Source organism: Arvicola amphibius, chromosome 3 (assembly GCF_903992535.2).
Source record: "Arvicola amphibius chromosome 3, mArvAmp1.2, whole genome shotgun sequence".
Taxonomy (NCBI): domain Eukaryota; kingdom Metazoa; phylum Chordata; class Mammalia; order Rodentia; family Cricetidae; genus Arvicola; species Arvicola amphibius.
Window position 1 is genome coordinate 185,011,125 of NC_052049.1, and position 18,970 is coordinate 185,030,094.

The window sequence follows — 18,970 nt, forward strand, 5'->3', positions numbered from 1 at the left end:
AGGCAAGGCAGGAGGCCTTGTCTACCCACGCAGGACCCAAGGGCCTCCTGTCTCCAGCTTTGGAAATTCGTTCTTCTGGGGCTTCCCCGTCAATCACGCGTGGCCCCAGCCTTGCCCATTTCAGCAGCAAGCTCGCTTCCACCCACGCAGCTGGCCCCAGCAGCGGCCCAGTTCCCAGGCGAGGCGGCCGCGTGGGCTGGCAGCTTCCCTCCTCCAGAGCCTCTAATCTTCTGTCCCCAGGCAGATCCGCTCAGAAATGGCAGGGCTCTGGTGAGGGGCGGCTCAGCCTGGCATCGGGCTGAGTGCAGGCAGCGGCTGAGTGCTGGGCACATTTGCTTTCTTTTTGGAGCTGAGTCTGGCAGCTCCTGGAGCCAGGTAGGGACTAGGTGAGGCTCTGTCCCAAGGGGAGGCTGTTTTGAGGGGATGGAAAGGGATGACGGGGGCCGCTGACACTGTGCACACATGCTCTGATTCCTCTCCGGGCACTGAGCTTTAGGCTGGGGACTGAGGGACGGGCAGTGTGCTGGGCTCTGGCCTGGCCTGACTAAGGCACACAGATGGTGAAAACAGGCAGGTCAGGGAACGACTATGCAACCCACAGTTCTCATCCCATGACAGGCTGGGAAGTGGATCCAGACCTCCGTGTGCTGGGGTGACACTGTGCTGCCCATGGGGGCATGGTATTCACAGTGGGGCCGGACCATGCAAATGTTGGTCCTATGTTGGTCTCCGATGTACACACTAAAGAGGTTCCTGTCCTAAGCCAATGAGTCACTGCGCCCTTGTCCCTTCTGGGCTAAAAACCTTCCCTAACTGCTCTAGCAAGGGAGGAGTGACATTCATGGACCCTTCCTGAGGGGCACTGACCAGTTATTTCTGTCTGAGGGTCTCAGGCTCATGCGCACCACCAGCATCTGGGCTACTCCATGCAAGTCTGAGCAGAAAGCCACATCGCCATTCGCGGGTCACAAGGGACGAGTCAATAAATGAATTATTAAAAACAAGCAAAGCCATGAACACCCATGCAGATGAGTGTGCAGATGGCGGAATGAGCAAAACGCAGAGAATGAGGGGTGAGTGGAGGGGTGGGTGAGCTGGTGGCTGAGTGAACGGCTTGTTGATTGGATGAACTGGGTGGATGGGAACGGTGAACCCCGGGCGTATGGGGAGGAGGGTAGAGAAGAGAGCAGGTAGACGGGTGGGGGATGAATGAGTAGGTGGGTGGGCATGCGATCAGGTATGAGTGTATGTGTGTGTCAGAGAGAGAGAGAGAGAGAGAGGGAGAGGGAGAGAGAGAGAGAGGAGAGAGAGAGAGAATAGGAAGTTGGTGGACAGATGAGAGAGAGAGAGAGAGAGAGAGAGAGAGAGAGAGAGAGAGAGAGAGAGAGAGAGAGAGAGAATGGGATGTTGGTGGACAGATGAGTGACTGGATGGATGGATGCAGGAGCGAGTAGATATGGCTAACGGGTGAATGACTGGTGAGTGAGTGAGTGGACGGGAGGACTGGTCACTAAGCAGACAGACTGATGAACAAGCGGGTGTTGAGTGGGTGACCAGGCGGGTAGACGGCGGGATAGGTGAGCATACTGAAGAGCAGACAGAGGCAAGACTGAATGAGTGAGTGATTAGGCGGTGCTTACGATAACTGCCTGGATGGTTGGGTAAGCGTGTGCACAGGGGCATGAGCCGGTAATAGAGCAGGAAGGATCAGCGGCTTATGGGAAGGTGGATGGTTTCCTAGACGGCTAGGTGATTGGCTAGAGAGAAGGAAGTGGAGGTAAACGGATGGAGGGGTGTCTGGGTGGGCGGGTGGTCAGTGGCCATGGCTCACTCACCACAAGGTTGCCAATGACCATGACAAGCAGGAAGACCAGCAAACACAGCGACTGCCCCGACACCTCCATGCAGTCCCACATGGTCTCTATCCACTCCCCACAGAGGATGCGGAAGATGATGAGGAAGGCGTGGAAGAAGTCCATCATGTGCCAGCGCGGCAGCAGGTCGGAGCCGCTGATCTGGTGCCTCAGCTCTGAGTAGTTCTTGCCGAAGAGCTGCATGCCCACCACGGCGAAGATGAAGACGATGATGGCCAGCACCAGCGTCAGGTTGCCCAGCGCCCCCACCGAGTTGCCAATGATCTTGATGAGCGTGTTGAGGGTGGGCCAGGACTTGGCCAGCTTGAAGACCCGCAGCTGAGAAAGAGGGGAGAGGAGGCAGGAGCCTTTGTGACGGGTGTGGGTCACACCGCTATGTCCCCAGCGCCTGCCTAAAAGCCCCAGGAGGCCCTGTTTCCAGCACACACCCAACTAGTTTCTCCTAGGAATCAGTGCTGATTTTTGGCACAGTTGCTGAAAGTCTCCTGAGCTCCAGTCCCTCTTTCCGCCTTAGCTGTTCTCTGCCCCCACACTAAGCTCCTACCTTCCTTACTCTCATTTCCCGGGAATGCCCAGTGGATTCTCCCAGCCTGGGGTGCCCTTTCTGTATCAGACCTGTTTCCCCCCAGATACTCCAGGCCACCTCAAGCCATCTGACTCCTCCAATCTCCACCATCTTTCTTTCCTCAGTCATCACAGGGAAAGATGGCGGGCACTTCCTATTTATTGGGCACCCAGCGTGTCCCAGGCCTGTGCTTAGGGGGGATTGACTCAATGTGAATTTCAACACGCAATGTTGGCATGATTACCAGCCTCCTTTGGTCCTTAAAGGTCAAGTGACTTCTCTAAGTTCCTTGGTGTATAGAAATGGGATCAGAATTAGAACCTACAGACAGGATCTTCCTTACTGCTCACACATCCCCCTCCAGAGCTGCAAAGGCTTCCTCCAGGAAGCCTTCCCTGGCCACACCACCAGCCCCAGGAAGTCCTCAGGTATTCTAAGCTCCAAACGTGAGCCACACACAGACGCACTGAATCTGCCTCTTGGGTTTAGCAAGATCCTAGATCATCTAAGCACTTCCAAGTTTTTAAAAGATGCCATTTCAGCAGGCAACACTCTAAGCCAGCCACCCCCAGACCTGGTCGTGACTCTTAACTCGCCATATGACCCCACTCTCGGATCTTGCTAGGGCCCGAGATACATGAAAGGCCGTGCAATGATCAGTTGCCCTCCTCCACTGGGCCAGGCACCCATTGCCAGAGCAGGACGGAGCCAAGCAAGAGTGGCTCCTCCCCCTCTGCGGCGGGCGCATGCGCGTACCAGGCGGAAGGACCGCAGCACCGACAGGTTGCCCATGCGGGACAGGCCCAGCTCCATGAGGCTGAGGATGACAATGATGCTGTCGAAGATGTTCCAGCCCTGCTGGAAGTAGTAGTAGGGATCAAGGGCGATGATCTTGAAGGTCATCTCCGCTGTGAAGATCCCTGTGAAGACCTGGAGAGAGAGCAGGGGTCAGCGGGTCCTCCAGCGCTGGCCCGAGACCCTGGGCGGCAAGCACCCCGCTTTCTGACTCTTGTCCCTCAAGTGTCTCCCCTGCCCCGCACCTCCTCCTCGGGCCTCTGGGCTACTCTCCAGGCTCATCAGCTCAGAAACAGCCCACATTCATCATGGGTTCTGCAGACATGACATCTAACGGCCACCCGCAGGGGAAGCCAGGGCAGTTACAGCATCCTCACAACACCCCAGGAGTTCATGGTCTTTGCTTCTGCCCTTCGCCAAGTTTCCCAGGCTCTTTCTCCTCGTCTACAAGCCGACTGCCTCCCTGTACTAGCCACAAGCTACTGCTTCTCCAGGGGGCTGGCACTGTGCAGGCATTGCTCTAGAGTACACGTGGGCTTTTGTTTTTAATGTGTGTGTTTGTGTGTGTGCGTGCGCGGGGGGGGGGTGTTGTTATGTGGTATACACACGTGTGGAGGCCAGAGGACATCAGGTATCCTGATCTACTGCTCTTACTCCCTTGAGACAAGGTCTCTCACTGAACCTGTTGCGAGGATGGCTGAGGCTTGGTGAATGCCAAGCCTTGTCTCTGCCACCCACATCACTGGGGTTTTAGGTGCATAAGGCCACACCCAGCTTACTTTTTTTTTTCAGATAAGATTCTCACTATGTAGCCTTGGTGGTCCAGAACTCTCTATGCAGGCTGGCCTTGAACTCATAGAGATATGCCTGCCTCTGCCTCTTGAGTGCTAGGATTAAAGGCATGCACCATTATGCCAGGCTATGCCTGGCTTTTCATGTGGATCCTGGGGATTTGAACTCAGATCCATATGCTTGCATAGCAAGTGCTCTTACCCACTGAGCCAACTCCCCTGCCCACATATATTTAAAAAAAAAACTCATCCAAAAGCCTGACCCATGGCCTGCAGCCCATGTGTGGCTGAGGCCCAATACAAAAGTAAACTTAAACTTGAGATTTAAAAAAATTATTTCATTTTCTGGTTCTTGAGTGTGAACTTCCTAGGTGGCAATATTACGTTGCAATGTCCAAGGATGGACATGTTCTCTCAGAGGCATTCTTGAGGAATAGAGGCTGGCTTTCCTGGGTTTGTTGGTTTTATGACTAAACTGCCTGAATTGCATATAGAGTCTTATCTACAGGAGCCCATGGTGTTGGTGGGCAGCCATGATACACCCAAGGTCCTGAAAGATGCCAGGCTGACAGGGTATGGTCTCCAGAGGAGGGTATGTCTCCTGAGCTTAGAGCTGTGACCTCAGGGATCCATGGGAGCAAGCTTGGCCATGGTGAGGAGACGGTGATTGGCCCAAGGAGACACTCAGGGGCTTCCGGAACGGAAGGGCAGCAGGCAGAGTACCCTGGGAACTGGACCAGGCCTGCAGCAGGCATGAAGACATGGGAGCTACAGGCACAGCACTGGGGCCAGCAATTAACAGGGAGGTTGTCTGGCCTGGGTACCCTCAGGGAACTCTGCTAGAAGCAGACACTGACATGGCTTTCCATCTCTGCTCAGATGGGGCTCTGCGGAAGGGGGAGAGGGGGACCTTGCCACATACAAGCCTCATCTTCAATGTACAGAAAAAACTGTTTCTCAGAGGGAATCCCAGGCTCCACTCAAATACACGGGCTGTCCTGTGCCCCTCCCCCAGCACACAGCCTGTTCCACTATTTCCCCAAGTCACAGACCCCCGACACCTTGAGGCCTCCTCATCTCTCTACTCTACCTTCAAGACTCATCCCTTTAGGCCTGTTCAATAGTCCGAGTGCACAGCTCCCAGACACGTGGAATAGGTCCCTTCAAACACATCACTTGGTCCCTTCTCCTCTCAGCGTAAGTACCCCGTGGGCACATGTATGGAGTTTTCTCTCTTTGGAATAAGGCAGCAGTTAGGTTTTGACCTGCAGGCTACCATGTTCCCCATCTGACACCACTATGCTCATTCCCATGCCTTGTGGGAGCCTCATGTGCCCAGCCTTGGTCCTCACTCAGCTGTGTTCAGACACCCCATAAAGCGCTCAGCTTCTCTGAAAGCCCCTAAGAGGAGCCACTGGCTACCCCCTCCACCAACATCCAGGCTTGGACTTCCCTAGAACCTGCCTGGGCACATGTGAGTGTTGTTTCCTCAGCTCAGGGAGTGGTGGTTACTGTCAGCAGCAAGCACCCTAACTCCCGCGTGGGGCCGAGAGCACCCGGCCTATGCAAGGGCTGCTTCAGATCTGAAAAGCCCTGGGTGTTCAGTGGGCTCTGAGGATGGCTTCCTACTTCCCTATCAGTGCTGATGGAGACATCCCAGCAAGTGGAAGACTTCTGGGGAACCTTAAGCAGTGGGTTTTGGGGCTTGAGAGCTGATTCTACCAGTAAAAGCACAGACTGCTCTTTTAGTGTATCGAGTTCAATTCCCAGCACCCAAATGGCGGCTCACAACTGGATGTTAACATCATATCACTGGATCTGACGCCCTCTTCTGGCCTACTTTGGAACTGCACACATGTGGTGCACATACAGACATAGAGGCAAAACTCTCATACATAAACAATAAAAAACTTTTTTTAATAAGTTTTTAAAGGGGGTTCACATAGCCCAGGCCAGTCTTGACCTCTTTTTGGAGACTGTAAACCTGAACTTAACATGTGACACTGCGGCCCCTTTCCATGCTAACTAAAACAATCCAGTGTCCTTTTCTGCTGTTGTTGTTATTCTATGGCAGAGATGAGCCATGCTAGTTTAACCAATTCTCCACAACAGACAATTTCCTCTCTTAGAAAGACTGCCATAATGAATACCATTTTGCGGACATATTGCTCAGTTCTTTTCATCGCGTAGTTTTAGGCCTGGAATAGTGTCAACAGAAATCGTTAAGGATTCTGATGTGGCTGACTGATCCTCAGGGACAGGTTTTAACCAACTCCGCAAGCAGTGGATGACAACGTTCTTCCTCTTACTGCTCACCCTGTGTTTCTGTTCCCAGCACACAGCTGGTTTATCAGCCACTGCTTTATTTTTCTATTTCTTCTTTTGCCAAACCTGATCTTCATAGCCTTTGCTAATTGTCCTATTACAGTGTTTGCTGATTTTTGAATTGTATATAAATACACTTTTTAGATTAGAGATGCTACCTCCCAGAATGCTATATGTACGGCTGTGACTTTCCTGGTTTGTCATTTATTTTTATTTTTTAAATTAAGAAATAATTTAGGAGTTGGGTATGATGATGCATGCCTATAATCCCAGAACTGAGGGGGAAGAAGGATCAGGAGTTTGAGGTCATCCTCAGCTCCAGAGTGAGTTCAAGGCCAGCCCAGGCTACGTGAGACCCTGCCTCAAACAAAGCAAAACAAAATATTGACATCTTTCGTACTTGCTTCCAATGTTGTTTTACTTGATCTCACAGAACAGTAGCAGGAATGGCGGAACTGATGTTTGCCGTACGCTATGGCAGGCATCCTTACAGCGTCTCTCATAAGTTCCACCATTTGATCCCCACAGTAGCCCTATGTGATATGTAATGCTTATTATTTCCACTGTGTAAGTAAGAAAACAGAAATAAAACCCAAAGGACGGCTACCACTGTGGTTTGGCCTCCCATTGCCCACACAGCTAACTCACAAAACCACCAATCACTGCAAGGCCATTACTACCCCAAATGAGGCGTGTTGTCTGTCATGTTCTTACATAGTGAATAAAGTGAGAATATATCATATATTTGTATTAAACTTTATGTAAATGGTTTGTGTGAGTGTTCTGTTTTCAAGCTTATGATATATATATATATATATATAAAATATACTGTGTACAATATTTTATTGTATAAAGCAGGTGTAATTTGCTTACCTTCCTGTACCTTGGGGTTTTTTGTTTTTGTTTTTTTGTTTGAGACAGGATTTCTCTGTGTAACAGTCCTAGTTTTCCTGGAACTAGTTCTTGTAGACCAGGCTGGCCTCAAACTCAACAGAGCTTAGACTGCCTCTGCCTCCTAAGTGCTGGGATTAAAGCTGTGCACCACCATGCCTGGTTTTATACACCCATCTCTCGAGTTCTTTTTCTCTGTTTGGAGATGTGGTCTCCCTGTAGCCCAGGCTGTCCTCCACTTCCGTCTCCTGAGTGCTAGGACTACAGTGTGAACCACTGTGTGCTTGGCTACACTGATTCAGGCTTTAGTAGATAAGACATTTATGCTCATTTTCACTTCCCTCTAACAAGAAATGTGAAGAACTTCCTTGTACATGTTAATTTTTACTCATGCATGAGTCTTTTTTTAAGGATTTATTTTATTTATGTGTATAATGTCTGTGAGTGTATGAGCATGAGTATGTAGTAACCACGGAGCCCAGAAGAGGGCGTCAGATCCCCTGGAGCTGAATTTACAGGTGGCAGTTAGCCACCTGATGTGGGTTCTGGGAGCCAAACGAGTCCTCTGCAACACCTGCAAGTAATATTAACCACTGAGCCATTTCCATCCCCCAACGCGAGCTTTCTTAAGATCACACACACACACACACACACACACACACACAGACACACACGCACACACATGCACACACACGCACACACGCACGCCTGGCATTGTAAACATCAGCGTGAACTGTCTCCCAGGGTGGATGTATCAAAACCACATTCCCAGAGTTGACGTCCCAACGCACAACATTCTTGCTAACCACAGAACCTCAGTTTGATTCTTTTGTGGGTGGGAAATAGCATATTAATGTAGCTTCGATTTTTATTTATCTATTTCTATTTGTATTTATAACCACCCGGTTCACCTGTCAGTTTCTTTCTTTGTGTTATGGTTGTGGTCTTCCCCACTGTCCCAGCTAGTTCCTCCTGTCAACCTGACACAACCTGGAATTACCTGAGAAGGGACCCTCAATCAGGTGTGCAGATCAGACTGGCCTGGGAGCATGTCTGTGAGGAATAGTCTCGACTGTTAGTGGATGTTGGAAGGCTTGTCTCACGTGGGCCATACTATTTCCGGGTTGAGCATCAGCCCGTGTGAGCCATCTGGCAGTGTTCCTTCATGGCTCCTGTCTCCAGGTTTTCTGCTCTGACTTCTCTCAACAACGGATTGTGACTTGGGAGTGTACGCCAGACAAACACTTTCCTCTTTGTGGTGGTTTGAAAAAGAAATGTCCCCTGTGGGCTCATGTATTTAAATGTTTGGTCCTCAGTTTGTGGGGTTGTTTGGTGAGGTTATATAGCCTTGGAGGAAATACATCACTGGGGCAGGCTTTGTCCAATTCATTTGATGTGCTTCCTGTTTGTGGGTAGAAGGGTGACCTCTCAGCTTTCTGGTCCTGCTGCTGCCAGGCCTTCCCTGCCATTATGAACATCTAGCCTACAGGAACCATAAGATAAAATAAACTCTCCCTTATGTTGCTGTTGGCCATGTGTTCTATCACAGCTACAGAAGAGTAACTCATACACTCCCCACCTTGATTTTGGTCCGAGTGGTTCCCACAGCAACAGAGCAAAGCCAGGACCGATGTTGACTGTCCTTTCCCTTATTGATGGGTAAGGGTTCACTATTGCCTGAGTTCTGTGTCCTTCTAGAAGATGAGTGTGGTAATGCCAGTGTCTACAGTGTACTAGTGACTTCACCAGGTTTACACACAGCACCATACATTTTAATGCAAGCAAAGCGAGCAATCTTCTTAGGTATTGAAATATACATATATATGTATATATATACACACACATATATATATACATATATATATACATATATACATATATATATATAATTTATTTAGTTAGGTTTTTTGAGACATGGTTTCTCTGTAACTTTGGCTACAGCCTGTCCTGGAACTAGCTCTTGTAGACCAGGCTGGCCTTGAACTCACAGAGATCTGCCTGCCTCTGCCTCCCAAGTTTTGGGATTAAAGGCATGTGCCACCATTGCCTGGCTTGAAATATATTTATTATCAGCCCTACATACATACTGCTATGGTTCTCTGTCTGTCTGTCTACCTATCATCTATCTACCTACCTATCTATGCACTATATACATAAGCTCCAGAATGGGGACTTGAATATCCATTAAATGTCTGAAGTGTGAATTACTTATAACCAGTCTATGTGACATCAATCTTGTGAGAATCCTGACCCTGAACAACAGCAACAATAAACTTTTACCTTAATCATCCATCTTCCTGCTGAATAAAAGGGAGTTGAAGATTTTAAAGGCAATGTATTAGATTCTCTGTTCGAAGCCATAGTTCACCTTGGCGACTATTTAACTTGGCATTTGGGTTGCGCTCCCTCCACATATACCTGACGAGCTGAACCCCGATGCCCTGGTCGATGGTTCAGAGCCACACTTTTCCTTTGGAATATTCAATATGCTGATTTGGAAGATGAATTCAATTATCAAAGAAACAGGTGGAGGCACTACTGACACCCTCTTGTTCACTTACAGGGTGCTACTGAAGACTGGAATAAAGAAAGTAGCGTGCCCGGCTGTGTCCTGCAGATCAGAGACATCATGGATGGCTCCAATGCACAGTATAAAGTATCAGAAAAGTCTCCAGAACTTGTGGACACATTAAAAATGCACAAAGCCCCAGTTCACCACACATGGGGAAACAGGAAACCATCAACTCTATAACTTCAGTAGAGACTTCTTAGTGAACTCTAAACTTGACAGCAAGTTTCTAGAAGACCGAACTGGGCAGCATCCCGAGACCAGGCCATCAGAGAACTCTTAGCTGATCACTTTGTACCATTCCCTAACCAGGCAGCATCCTGAGACCATGCAGTCAGAGAACTCTTAGCGGATCACTTTGTACCATTCCCTAACTGGGCAACATCCTGAGACCATGGCATCAGAGAACTCTTAGAGAACTCTTAGCTGATCACTTTGTACCATTCCCTAACCAGGCAGCATCCTGAGACCATGCAGTCAGAGAACTCTTAGCTGATCACTTTGTACCACTCCCTAACTTAGAGTTTACTTTGAGTGTCTTGGGCACAGATCAATCTTCCCCAAAGCAGGAGCAGTGTTAAAAGTCAGTTCCTTAGCGTCTAATTGGTGGGTATGGCTTGAAGTAGGGATTGAATTTGTTTCTTCCATACAGATCAACCACCGTTCCCAGTATCATATCTGGAGTAGGTCATCCTTTGCTTTATGTACTGTTACCAAGTCTCCAGTAGGGTTGCTTTATTCCCAGTATTTCCATCTTACAGCACTGATCTCATTTAGATACTGATCTCATTTTTTGTTTCTTTAAAAATAATTTATTTTTATTTTATTTACATTGGAGCATTGCTTGCATGTGTGTCTGTGTGAGGGTGTCAGGTCTTAAGAGTTATAGACAGTTGCTAGGTGCCATGTGGAAGCTGGGAATTGAACCTGTGTCCTTTGGAAGAGCAGTTATTGCTCTTAACCACTGGGCCATCTATCTAGACCCCATATAATATGTGGTAGAAAATTTGCCACCTTATTATTTTTTTCAAGATTATCTATCTGTCTATCTATCCATCCATCCATCCATCCATCCATCCACCCACCCACCCACCCATCCACCCATCCACTCGTCTACCTATTTATCATGTGTGTGTGCGTGTGTGTGCGTGTGTGTGTGTGCGCGTGTGTGTTATGTCTGTGTACATGCAGGTGCCTGCAGAGGCCAGAAGGAGGCAGATCCCCTGAAACTGGAGCTTCAGACAGTAGTGGAAACAGAATCAGCGTCCTCTGCAAGAGTAGTAAGTGCTCTTAACCACTGAGACATCCCTTCAGCCCCAGCCCCAATCTGCTGTATTATTAATTCTTTCATAAGGGAGGCTTTTCAACCTATCTTCTCCAGATATTGCCTTTGACTAGGTAATGGGATGAGCAGTTTAATCTCCCAGTCTTCTCTTTTATGGACTGTGTTTGGAGACATGCTTGGAGAGTCTGTCCCCAACCAAGATTACCTACCTATGCTTATCTTTGTGATATTGTTTCTTTACATTAATATTTAAACCACCTGGACTATATTAAATAGAATGAAATAGAATTATTATTAAATTAATTAAATAGAATTAAATTCAAGAAAATCAAAGCCTTACATTGTAGCAATAAAGCTATTCAAACAGCACAAAACACAGCTGTTACCAATAACCAAGTGACAGGTTTGGTACAACTATCATTCAGCCACAAGTTAAGTTCGGCAAAGCCACCAAGACCCTTCATCACATCCGAATGCTGCCCAGTCCTACCTAGGAAAACTACACCTCCACTTAAAGCCCACAACCACCACCTGATGGCCCCTTAACACCAACAGGTGCACCGTGAGAATCTGCATGCTGAGATATGCCAAAGCCCACCCAATATCCCCAGCTGCACCATGAGACTCTGCATGCTGAGATGTGCCAAAGACCACACAATACTCCTGGCTGCACCACGAGACTCCGCATGCTGAGATGTACCTCCCCCTCAATTTTCAAGAAGGAAAGTACAAGAATAGCCAAATGGGCTCAAATGATTAGAAAAATGTTGGAAAAAAAGTCTGCAAATGACCACTTAATGTTCTGGGTTTACAAAGCAGTAATGGAAGAAAATATCCACAGATTGCACTGCGTGTGAGGTCTACCTGTCTGTGTGAGCTATCCAAGCAGCTGGGTCTTAGGTCTGCTGTGAGATAGACCTAAGACCCAGCTAGCGGCCTCCCCACTGGCCAGAGCAATGATTCCCGGGAACTCCTCTGGCACGGAGCTGACTGTATTCACGTGTCAGGATATAGTAGATGAATATCTGATTTATGTCCACCATGCTACCTCTCCTGCCTCAGTTTCTCCATCTATACAGTGAAGAGGCAGAACTCGATGTGGTTTCAAGAAAATTATCCGAAGGAACCCAGACATCTTGACTTCTGGGGTCAGCTTCTTGAATAATAACAACCACAGCACAGCCCCCATCTCCGTGATGGCTTGTTCACACAGGCTGGAAGAACGCATACGATGGACATTATCTTATTCGGCCTCATTAGCTTCCTACGGGGCTCACATTGTCTGATTCTCGCATTTATTAAATTCAGAAAATACTTATTATGCCAATTACCAGGATTAAGTGATTTGCTTGAGGTATCTAGTTAGTAAGAGTTGAGTCAGAATTCAGATCTGGTTCTCCACATCCTTGATTGGCTCGCTGCATCCAGTTATCTGTAGGTCCATCTACCCACCGATCCATTCAACGTCTGTTCATCTGCCCACTGACCCAGACATCACCTATCTACCCCCGACTGACCCAGACATCATCTATCTACCCCCCACTGACCCAGACATCATCTATCTACCCCCCACTGACCCAGACATCATCTATATACCCCCCCATTGACACAGACATCATCTATCTACCCCCCACTGACACAGACATCATCTATTTACCCCCCATTGACACAGACATCATCTATCTACCCCCGACTGACCCAGACATCATCTATTTACCCCCCACTGACCCAGACATCATCTATCTACCCCCGACTGACCCAGACATCATCTATCTACCCCCACTGACCCAGACATCATTTTTTCACATACCCACTAACTCAACCATCATCTGTCCACCATCCACTGACCCAGACGTCATCTCTCCCCCCATCCACTGACCCAGACGCCATCTGTTCCCCATCCACTGACCCAGACGTCCTCTCTCTCCCCATCCACTGACCCAGACGTCCTCTCTCTCCCCATCCACTGACCCAGACGCCATCTCTCCCCATCCACTGACCCAGACGCCATCTCTCCCCCCACCCACTGACCCAGATGCCATCTGTCTCCCCACCCACTGACCCAGACGCCATCTCTCCCCATCCACTGACCCAGACGCCATCTCTCCCCCCATCCACTGACCCAGACGCCATCTGTCTCCCCATCCACTGACCCAGACGCCATCTGTCTCCCCATCCACTGACCCAGACGCCATCTGTCTCCCCACCCACTGACCCAGACGCCATCTCCCCCCATCCACTGATCCAGACGCCATCTCTCCCCATCCACTGACCCAGACGTCCTCTCTCTCCCCATCCACTGACCCAGACGCCATCTCTCCCCATCCACTGACCCAGACGCCATCTGTCTCCCCATCCACTGACCCAGACGCCATCTCTCCCCATCCACTGACCCAGACGCCATCTCTCCCCATCCACTGACCCAGACGCCATCTCTCCCCATCCACTGACCCAGACGCCATCTCTCCCCCCATCCACTGACCCAGACGCCATCTCTCCCCATCCACTGACCCAGACGCCATCTGTCTCCCCATCCACTGACCCAGACGCCATCTGTCTCCCCATCCACTGACCCAGACGCCATCTCTCCCCCCATCCACTGACCCAGACGCCATCTCTCCCCATCCACTGACCCAGACGCCATCTCTCCCCCCATCCACTGACCCAGACGCCATCTGTCTCCCATCCACTGACCCAGACGCCATCTCCCCCTATCCACTGACCCAGACGCCATCTGTCTCCCCATCCACTGACCCAGACGCCATCTGTCTCCCCATCCACTGACCCAGACGCCATCTGTCTCCCCATCCACTGACCCAGACGCCATCTGTCTCCCCATCCACTGACCCAGACGCCATCTGTCTCCCCATCCACTGACCCAGACGCCATCTCTCCCCATCCACTGACCCAGACGTCCTCTCTCTCCCCATCCACTGACCCAGACGCCATCTGTCTCCCCATCCACTGACCCAGACGTCATCTGTTCCCCACCCACCCTTTTCTTCCTTTTCTATTTAAATACCTATCTGCCCACCTCCCACTCTCTAATCACCCACTTTCATCACCTACATATCCAATTTTCTTTCTCTGCCCCCATCCTATTTAATTATCCATGCCTGTCTCTCATTCCACCATCTCTAATCATCTGTCCATCTTTCTGTCCTCCTTTCCTCTCACCATATTTATCCATCTGTCCTTCCTTTGTAGTCTCCTCTCTAACCTTCCTCCCATTCATCTAACCATCCATTCATCCACCCATCTCTTTATCCCTCACGACGACTTCTTTCCGATAATCCATCCATCCCTCTAGTCTTTCCTTCTTCCCCTACCCAGTCACTCATTCTTCCTTTTCCCCAATCAACAACACCGATGCTCACCTGCGCAACTCTCTGCCATACAGCAGCCCCATCCTTCATGTACTTCCCCCTCCATTTATTCACCACCGAGGCTCGCATCTCCACGCATATCCTACTCACTTCGGTTTCGTAGCACGTGAGCACGCTGACAAATGCAAACCCTAGTCTCCCACTGCAAACCTACGCACCTTTGCTTCCCTAAACCTGACTTTGAAACTTTCTCCTCCAAGATGTCTTCCATGACTCACACCTTCAAAAGCCCCCGTGATGATCAGAATCCCCTCCCTGTGAAAGCCATGGCCTTTGGAGATGCCCCTTTAAGAGTCAACGGCATGAAGTCCTTACCAGGTTTCCGACCTGCAGCATCTCCTCAAACTCGACTGTCATGTTGTAGTGCTCCAGGGCCATGAAGAGCGTGTTGAGCACAATGCACATGGTGATGGTGAGGTCAGCAAATGGGTCCATGACCACGAACTTCACCTTCTGCTTGATGGACATCCAGAAAGGGCAGCACTCCCAGATCAGATAGCGCTGGGCAAAGCGGTTCCAGCACGGCGGACACTTACGGTGGGACTCCTCCAACTCTGAGGACAGTCAGGGAGTTAACGGGGTTTGTTGATCAAGTTGGCTGCATCTAGTGACATTCTAGAACAGTCTTGGGACTTGCACGGGGGAGATGGCAAGGTGCTAACTGATAGTGGTGCAATGAGGGAAGGCTAGGGCGATGGGTTGCCTGGGGCTCCGTTCTGTACTCTGGCAATGTGGGAGGATAGGGAACCAAGATGGATAAGGGGAAAATAGGGATATGACAGATTATGGCAAATGTGGGTTCATGTAAGCTAATCGCCTCTCACAGATATGAGAAGGCCCAGAGCAGGACAGGCTGCAAATGAGGGCAGGAAGCAGAATAGCCAAGTTCTGATAGGAGGGTACACGGGACAGACTGGGATGGGGTACTGGGATAGGCTATAAAACATAAGCATATACACCTGGGACAGGGTGTCACAAAACAGGGGACCCAGTCAGGCTTGGAAGGTGAGTGGAGTTGCCTAGTGTGGGACCAGCGGAGATGGATGCAAGAAGGCCATACTAGTCTAGTGGACACAGCAATGGCTGAGAACAGGCTAGAACAGGAAGGGCATGCAGGAGACAGGCTGGTTCTTGACAGATTGGGTATACTTGGGAGAGGGGTGGGTGAGATGGAGAAGGGCCTGGGTAGTCCAGAACGGATATAGGAACACCTAGAAAAGGAGCAGAACCAGAGAAGAGCCCGAAGAGCAGGCATGAACGTTTATAGCAGGACAGACGTCTGTCTTGGAGAGGTAGGGGTCAGGGTGGGGCGCAGACACAAGACATGTCTGGGGGAGGTAGGAGGTCCAAAGGTGGAGACAGACAGAAGTCTGGGGGAGGTCGGGGGCCTGGGGTGGGGCGGATGGAAGAAGACATGTCTGGGTGAGGTCGGAGGCTTGAGGGTGGGGGCAGACAGAAGAAGGCATGTCTGGGGGAGGCTAGAGCGGAGGTAAGGTTGCTGGGAGTGTGGAGGGTTTAGGACACCAGGGACACTGACCTTCCAGGGCGCTAGTGAGGACACTGACAGCACTGAGCGCCCGCTGCCGTGCTCCGGGCTCCTCAAAGCCATCTGCACACGGAGCCTGCGGGGTCAGCATCTGGGGACCACCTGGCTCCTCTGATGGCGTGGTCTGTGTGTAACCAGGAGACATGCATCAGCCTGGGAGGGGGCTCAGGCTGGGCAGGACTCAAGAAAGCACAGCGGAAGTCTTGTTCTTGTGTTCTTTCGATTTTAAAATGGCATTTATTTATTTGTTGACTTATATGTGCAGCACATATGAAGGTCAGTTCTCTCCTGTCAATGGGTCTTGGGGACTGAACTCAGGTTGCAAAGGCTGGCAACCATTACCTTTACCCATTCTGCCACCCCGCCCCCTTTCTGAGACAGGGTCTCACATAGCCCACACTGGCCTCGAATTTGACATGTAGCTGAGGATATCCTTGAACTCCCGATCCTTCTGCCCTTACCTCCCAAGTGCTGCTGGGGGTTACAGGTGTGTACCACCATGTCTAGCTCATGCTGTGCTGGGGATCAAAGCCAGGGCTTTGTGCATGCTAGGCACACACTATAGCCACTGTTACCACGGGACTACGTCACAGCCCCAAGGATGGAGGTCTTGAATGGGATCCTGAATGCTGGGCTTGGAGAACCAGCCCTACTCCAGCTAACAACTCTCAGATCTTTGTTCCTCTGTCCATCATCATCTCCTTCCATGTTCTCAGTGCACATATGCCACATGGGCCCTGCCAGTGCCAGAGGCTGCCACAGAGCACACACACACATGATCTTAATTGAAGTTCTCTAGAGTTAAAGGTAGAAGAAAGCTGGGAAAAAAACCAAACCCTAACATACGCTTGGATGACATTCATAGAAACACAAAAACAGCATGGTGCTTAGTTGAGACTGGTGGCAGACCATGTCCCTCAGAGGAAGTGTGGCTGTACCTACTCAGAAACCCTTAGTTTTTAATGATTATTATTTTATGTGCATACGTGTTTTGCCTGCATGTGTATGCCTGTGCACTGTGTGTGTCTGGTGCTTATGAACACTAGAAGGAGTTACACAGTTGTGAGCCTCCACACAGTTCTGGAACTCCTCCTCCGGAAGAGCAGTCAGTGCTCACAAGCACTGCGCCATCTCTCTTCAGCTGCTACCTAGGAGTTTTCAAATGGTCCTGAGAATCCTCGTCTTGTGATCTACCTTCATAAACACTTTCACATGCACGCCAAAACTGCAGAGAAAGGATGTTCATTGCGGCACTGTTCCTAATACCAAAACTAAACAACCAGCCAATAGGAAGATTATTAAAACCAATCATGGCCACAGACCAACCCTGACCTCTGAAACAGACAACAATGACAAGCTGACCTGGGTACACTCCCATGAGAACATCTCCAAGACAAAGAGTTAGATAGACAAAGACCTGGAGGATAAATGCCCCGCTGTTAAAGCGCTGACACGTGTGGAAAGGAACACACAGGTTCCTGCTTGTTCTGTGAACTTTTGCATCACTGGGTTGCCTTCCAACAAGCGCTTGCAAGGAGAAAGACGCTGGCAGCAGAGCTGCAGGCTGTCTAAGGGCAGCAGCTGGCAGGCAGGCACTCTCCGGGCTCATCCAGATCCACCCTGACTGGAGAGGGCTCCTCCTGCCTCCCCATGCCGCCTGGATCACTATGTACCCAACATAGGGCTCTGTTTGCAGACTAGAAAGGGACTCACTGGGGACCAGCTAGGAGTGGGGAAGGCACTCCCAGGGGCTTCTGCCTGCTAATCCCTTTGACTTTTCAAATGTCTCCATCTTGGTCGCTAATTCCTTTAACCTTACAAACGACTCCGTCTTGGCCTGCTAATCCCTTTAAAGTTACAAATGGGCCCTGTAGAAGTGAGAATGGGTGAAGTCAGAGTTCCCGGTAATGAAGTGTGTGAACTTGGATTCCTCCCGACATGTGCAGCACAATGAGATGATTTTCTTCCTAATGGGATTAGGAAATTCTATTAGTGCTCCTGGCTGCTGAGCTCTGCCTGCCTGAGGCAGGGGCTCCAGAGCCCAGGGCCTGCCCAGCTCAGAGCTCCTGGAAGCCAGATACCCCGTTCTCCAGGTGATGGATCCTGAAGGTCACAGAAGACTCTGCAGCCCCCGCCCCCGGGTCTCGAAGTTCCTCCCCTTCACTTCCTATATAAGACTTGGATGCTTGGCAACATATCCCAGAAGCCTTTGCTCACTCACGTCAACAACACACAGGAACAGTGATATGCTCATGAGGCGAGATCTGGCCTAAGCCCTGGATCTGTTTCAATTCTCTCGGTCCTACCACCGGCTGACGTACATGCTAAGTCTACTTTGCAGGAAATTGAGGCTACAGATGGTTAACCATATAAAGCCGCCCCCCCTTTTACACCTCCGCCGTCCTGACCAAGATTCCTCAGACAGCTGTTGTCCTCTGTCCTGGACATGTATGAGACACCCTTCACTTTGCTGAGTGGGCTCTTCAGGCACTGTGTGTGGAGCGACAGGGGCCAGCATGACCCCTGTGGCCAACTGGGCAGTCACCAGTGTGCCACTGACAGGCCTCTCATGACTAGTACCTTGCTGACAATGGCTCTAAACATTTGCTTCCTCTGCTGGGAGTCATCACTGACCTCACGGTGCCACAAGCCAGACAGGCTCTTCCCCAGGCTGTTTGCACTTTTGCTGTCGGTGGCACACTTTAAGATTGATAGCACGGCACGATGACATTTTAACTGTGTCAACTATGTCCTATATGACTTTAATCCTGTCCACCATGAGCCATTTTCATATTCCCAATGGTGCCAAGATGGGTCTTTTTCACCCACTATACAGATGAAACACCTGAGGTGCGGAGGAGTGGAAAGACTTGTCAAGAGCCATCCAGCTGGCAAGCTGCAATCTGGAATCCAAACCTAGGTTAATGCCCGGGGCTTGGGCAC

The 18,970-nt window shown here is 50.1% G+C and overlaps 1 protein-coding gene across 1 annotated transcript in view; it reads right to left on the reverse strand.

Moving 5' to 3' along the window:
- Scn5a (sodium voltage-gated channel alpha subunit 5) overlaps positions 1 to 18,970 on the reverse strand; it is a 99,131-nt gene that overhangs the window by 35,245 nt on the left and 44,916 nt on the right. Inside the window, exons 13-16 of the mRNA XM_038322330.1 lie at positions 16,019 to 16,151; positions 14,797 to 15,035; positions 3,196 to 3,369; positions 1,836 to 2,192 (exon numbers count right to left, since the gene is read on the reverse strand). Of these exons, the coding sequence (XP_038178258.1) occupies positions 1,836 to 2,192; positions 3,196 to 3,369; positions 14,797 to 15,035; positions 16,019 to 16,151 (903 nt within the window). The remainder of the gene's footprint in view (positions 1 to 1,835; positions 2,193 to 3,195; positions 3,370 to 14,796; positions 15,036 to 16,018; positions 16,152 to 18,970) is intronic.